Below are 5,628 nucleotides of genomic sequence, written 5' to 3'. Positions count from 1 at the left end.
ATGGGCTGTAGGTCCAGTCAACGAGTGAAGGAGTCTCTTGGTCCGGACCAAAGGCTCTTCCGCGTTACTCCACAGTACAGGAGCGATCTAACCAGTAGGAATGCGGAACATGTTTTGCCTCCTTGTCATTTTAGTCGGCGCATCGGGGTCACAGCCGCTTTCAGCATCAACGTTCAACTCAACATTTCGCATGTGATCACACTATCGTAAGCTCCATTGGATGGCTGGGACTACTTCTGCTTGATTTGACTTCTATATAAACACTGTATCAACAAGACCTGTATCTTTTGTTGAACTTCCTTCCCCATCCTCCGATTTACGGACGTGCCAGCACCAGGAAATAATATGACCACCCAAATTCATCAAGAAAAGGAGCATGTTGCGCCAAGTGCCGGATACGTGCAGCAGACAACGCTTTCCTTGGAATCAGACGAGGATGTCGAGTCCTGGAAGCCAGATGCGAGAGTCAAGAGAGCATTAGCTGCTCAGGCGTTCTGTGTCGTTAGTGCAAGGAGATGACGACCGCTTGACAGCGAGGCTAATCTTGTGGAACAGTTCATCATATCTCTGGACATGACCATACTCACGGCCACTCTACCGGTATGCATGATTGAACTGTCGTGACGCAAAAGTCGCTAATGCAACGTCCAGACCGTTGCTCACGCCCTCGGAGCCAATGCCACAGAGTCGTTCTGGATAGCTGCGAGCTATCTTCTGGCCAATGCCGTATGCCAACCCACCATGGCTGCCCTGGCGGAAGCTTTTGGTCGACAGGCCATGTTCCTAGGCTCCGTTGCCGTTTTCACCGTGGGGAGCATCGTTTGTGCAACGGCTCCTACAGTTCCTGCAATGCTCGCTGGGCGCACTGTTCAGGGCATCGGTGGAGGCGGTATCATCAGCGTAAATCTGATAATACTATCGGACTTTGTACCCCTCCGCCAGCGATCCAAATACCAAGGTCTCATACAACTCGTATTCGCCCTCGGGACAAACATTGCACCCATAATCGGCGGCGCTATGATCGATTCGAATTGGCGATGGTGAGACTTCCCAAAAAGCAGTCTGTTCTCATTCGCTCCGTGCTGATACTGTCGAAGGATCTTCTATATCAACATCCCGTTCTGTGCGATCGGCCTGGTGATAGTTCCTCTGTTCTTGCGATACGAGGAAGAAGTTATGCCCATGCGCGAGAAATTGCGTTCTTTCGACTGGCTAGGGTCGGCATCAATGGTTGTCAGCTCCACCTTGTTCCTTGTCGGAATGAGCTGGGGTGGCAATAGATACAGCTGGCGGAGCTCAGCTGTTTTGGTACCCATTGTCGCAGGCCTGGAAGGTATGCTGCTCACGTTGTTCTACGAGCGACACGTCGCAAAAAACCCTTTCTTGCGCCTTTCTATTTTTCAACATTGGTCGGGAATCGTGATAACTCTCTGCACGATGATACAAGGTTACCTCGTGAGTTGATCAGCAGCAGAACGCATCTGTCGTCCGTACTGACACTCCAACCAGCTGTTTGCCATGACTTACTATCTTGTGATCTACCTGATGGCTTGTCAACTTTACTCGCCCATCCTGGCTGGCACCGGACTTCTGCCCTTCGCTGTGACTGTGGTGCCAGTCAGCGGGTTGACCGGATCGCTTATTACCCGGATTGGACGGTACAGATGGTCTATATGGCTGGGCTGGTCACTCAGCGTCTTGGGCCTCGGACTCCTCATCCTTCTCGGCACAGGCACGCATCCTGCTGCTTGGGTCGTCATTTTCATGTGTGCTGGTGCGGGGCAGGGTTTGTTACTTATCGGACACTCAGTCGCTATCCAGGCATCTTGTAAGACAAAAGATGCGGCATTCGCTGTAAGCATGTACTCCTTCGCAAGAAGCTTTGGTCTCTGCCTTGGTGTCATCCTCGGCGGCACGATCTTCCAAAACTTTCTTCGCATGCGCCTCGGAAAAGACGACTTGCCGACCGGCATTGCAACCAACTTCGAGGGATACATACCGATACTGCAAGCAATGTCAAGCGCAAATCCACTGAAGTTGCAGGTCCAGGGGGCTTATTCTTGGGCGCTCAGAATGCTTTTTGCTACGTCCACTGGCGTTGGCTTCTTCGGTTTACTACTCAGCCTGACTATTGGTGATTACACGTTGGACACAGCTTTCATCCCGGAGCACTCGTTGAGAAAGTAATGCAGAGCTTTGAGATACCGTTTGCGAACGATCAAGACATTTGTACGTGTTGACAGAAACACGAATGGGAAATATTGAGTGGAGGAAGTGTGGAACCACGGCCGAAGGGAGATAGCATTCACGATGAATACCTCATGTTCAAAATGATTTTCTTGCCGGACGCGCTCCACGGAGCCTTACTCGATGCACCAGTCATGGCTGGTTCGCCAGCATAATAGTGACTCAAGCGTCTGGTAGCAGATGCGACCCCAAACATGGAATGTCTTTGAGAGAACACGCTGAAGCGTTTCAGACGAGTGCAATCAATATGGTGATCAGTGTTCAACTCGGGGTGACTGATCGTCAATCACAAGCAAGATGATGTCGAGAGTTCTGCAGGAAATTGTGAACCTATCGCTCGTCGGGTATGGGTTTAAATGGGTTCGGCGATTCGGCTCAACAAGGAAGGCTCGATGTCCATTTTGGTAGCGATCAAGAATTACATGTGTCTACTTCTGAAAGATTACATGGTCCCAGAGGCCGTGCGCTCCCGAGGTTTACTATTGCCTCTTCTGACAGCATCGATCGACTTCCTTACCTCACAATCACCGCCAATTTCTAATTAGATATTCTCAAAGAGCAGGTCAGCTCAAGACCTCAACAATGACAGAAACGCCTACCAACTGCGACGAAGAAGACGTGAATGATATTTGCGAAGACGGAAGATGCATCACTGACGACATTCAGAGTATCACATTATGGTACTGCGTTCGTTGCGATAGCACCTACTGCAGGTACGAGATGAGCCGCTGTGGCGAGGAAGACAAATGCTGAGATGCGTGTCAATCGTTGCTGATACGCCCTCAAAGTAACTGTTGGTCTCTTCAAGGTCCTCACAGGCCCAAAAAGAGAGGACCCGAAGGTCTACCGCACGAGAAGGTAGATCTCAGCGTCGTCCGGAGATTGAGAAGCATACTACACCCGTCCACGGATCCTTTGGATGTCCGAAAATCTCATCAAGAAGACGACTGGACAAAATGGTTCGGCGTGACTCGCGACGAAAAAGATCAGGTGCTATTCGACGATTACGGACGATACGCTACACTGGTCTCCGATATCGCGCGGTCAACTAGCATGAAGACTCGTTATCCGCAGCTTGTGTCTTTCGTCGGCGTCACCAATGCCGGGAAGTCCACTTTGATCAAGATGCTGATTCATGGCAGAAGTGTCTGCGCGGACATCAATGGCAACAAGAGCGACAAGAGCGACAATACCATGAGCTCCTGCGTCGAATTTCCGTCTCCAGTCGTTGGTAGCCTTGAGAACGACAGCCTCGCCACCTCAGGTGACGTCCACCTCTACGCGGATCCCACGACGCACGCAGACCCTTTGCCCGTCTTGTACGCTGATTGCGAAGGCTTCGAAGGCGGCGAAAGATCTCCTCTAGGCTCACAGCCTCAGCTTGGCTCTGGGGACAGCCAAAGCGCGACGACAAGAGCTTGGGTCAACACGCGGCGGGTCAGGTGGGCGGATACAGAAGAGCACCGTCGAAGAGAATACGCCGTGACTGTACTATACCCGCGGCTCCTGTATAGCTTCTCTGACTGCGTTGCGTTCGTACTACGGAATCCTAAGACTTTCGGCTCGGCTGCGCTCACAAAGCTTCTGGAATGGGGGGCGGCCGCGTTGGAAAAGTCAATAAACCAACCGGCCCTGCCGCACTGCATAGTGGTACTCAACGGTAGCCATCCAGGCATCGATCCCGCGCAATGGGATAGCCATCACGCCACAGAAAGCCTCCTCTCGTCTGTCAGCAACGCCTTCGAACGCGTCGAAGGAGTTCCCCAGTTCCGTCAGCTCGCTGATCACTGGCGTGGCCTCGGAAGGGAGATAAGCTCCGTCAAAGATCTCATCCTGTGCTACTATGCCTCTTTCAAGGTGTTACGGGTTCCCGCCGCACCGCAGTACATGTTGCTAAGTCAGCAAGTGGACAAGCTGCACGCAGCGATTCGAGCGGACTGCCGAGCATCGCACGAGGCAAAGCGACGTGCTCGCCTGCTGGTTGATGCCGATGAGCTAAACCTATACATCCAAAGCGGCTTCGACCACTTCACCACTCACATCGAGGTGCCTTTCAATTTCATGCAGGTTTCGCTGAGGCGCAACCCGATACCTCAAGACTTTGGTGGGCACATCCTACAGCTATGCGAGAGCCTGAGCGCTCGGATGCCGTCACGAGATCCTGCGAGAGTCGAGTCGGTGTTTGGCAAGCTCAGTGTTGTACTGGCCTCCTGCGTTCTGTTGGACTGCGCTCGCTTCCGAAAAGGGCAGCTGCACGAGTTGTTCGGAAGTTACGCCCACCACTTCGAGTTCGCCCTGACGGAATACCTCCAGCTACACTATCCTTGCTCGTTTGTCAGTACAGATGGGCAACGGAGATGCGTCTTGGTAAGAGCGCGGCATAAAAGCAAAGGCCACCAAGATGAAAGTGGAATCATAGCAGCGGGGCAATACGAGTCCGCCTTCGGAGCTGGATTCGCTCAGAAGTGCATGCAACAATTGGAGACCGCCATCAACGATCTACATCGTATCTTTTCCAAAGAACAGGATCTCGCCGCCATGACGTCGAAGCGTACAGTTTATGCGGAAGAGCCGATTGCTTTCTCCATACACGTTGATCGACTGGACAGTTTTTACCGCTTTGTGGGACCGGCAACGTGGATCCGCAGTCACTCAACTTGCTTTTGCTGTCTAATGGATGTGCCACAACACTCTCTTCCTTGCGGTCACGCGTTGTGCGACAGATGCGCGCGCGCGTGCGGCGACCTAACTCAGTCTACCTTACTGATCTCATGGTGCCCCCTCCACCAGCATGCAACTCGATGGGCGCAACCAAAAGTGGTCAAGTACAAGCCTCGAGGGGCGGGTGTGCGCGTGCTCGCCTTGGACGGAGGAGGTATCCGCGGCGTAGTGCAGTTGGAGATTCTACGCGCGGTTGAGCAAGCGTTGGATGGACATCTCCCCGTGCAAGCTCTTTTCGACTTGATGGTCGGATCGGGAACTGGCGGTCTCATCGCGGTTGCTCTTGCGAAAGAGAAAACGTCCTTGGACCAGTGTCAAGCGACCTTCGCCGCCATATGCAGGCAAGCCTACGGTGCGAAAAAGCCCGGCGTCGCATTAATCAATCGCATGTCCCGCGCAGTCCGATCATCGCCACAATACGGGAGATCAGCCATATGCGAAGCCCTCAAAGCCGAATTCGCTGAAGGAAAAGACTTTTTTGGAGACACGAACCAATTCCGACCCGATGTTAGAGTTGCGGTCACAGCTACAAGCTTGACTAATCACAGAACGGCGCTGCTCAGCAATTACCGCAGGCCGGGGCCGGATGTTGTTTGCGAGGACGTCCAGCACAATACTGACAGTGCGAGTGACTACGAGTACGATCGTCCACATGATCCT

General features: G+C 52.8%; 2 protein-coding genes across 2 annotated transcripts; both read left to right on the top strand.

Annotated features, from left to right (window-relative positions):
- Window positions 1-345: 345 nt before the first annotated feature.
- Window positions 346-2,187, top strand: WHR41_09395 (uncharacterized protein; the record flags this gene model as incomplete). Its single annotated transcript, XM_069377998.1, has 5 exons — window positions 346-501; window positions 556-600; window positions 652-1,040; window positions 1,098-1,455; window positions 1,510-2,187. 5 exons carry the CDS (start codon window positions 346-348, stop codon window positions 2,185-2,187), a joined length of 1,626 nt encoding a protein of 541 aa, XP_069225130.1.
- A 642-nt stretch (window positions 2,188-2,829) lies between these two features.
- WHR41_09394 (uncharacterized protein) lies at window positions 2,830-4,618 on the top strand (the record flags this gene model as incomplete). The annotated part of the gene is made up of 3 exons (XM_069377997.1): window positions 2,830-2,960; window positions 3,036-4,508; window positions 4,561-4,618. The coding sequence occupies 3 exons, from the start codon at window positions 2,830-2,832 to the stop codon at window positions 4,616-4,618; spliced, it is 1,662 nt and encodes a 553-aa protein (XP_069225131.1).
- Between the last annotated feature and the right edge of the window lie 1,010 nt (window positions 4,619-5,628).

The sequence above is a fragment of the Cladosporium halotolerans genome, assembly GCF_011745625.1.
Source record: "Cladosporium halotolerans strain TM138-S3 chromosome Unknown Sca78, whole genome shotgun sequence".
Lineage (NCBI taxonomy): Eukaryota > Fungi > Ascomycota > Dothideomycetes > Cladosporiales > Cladosporiaceae > Cladosporium > Cladosporium halotolerans.
This window is presented reverse-complemented; position numbering and strand designations above follow the sequence as displayed.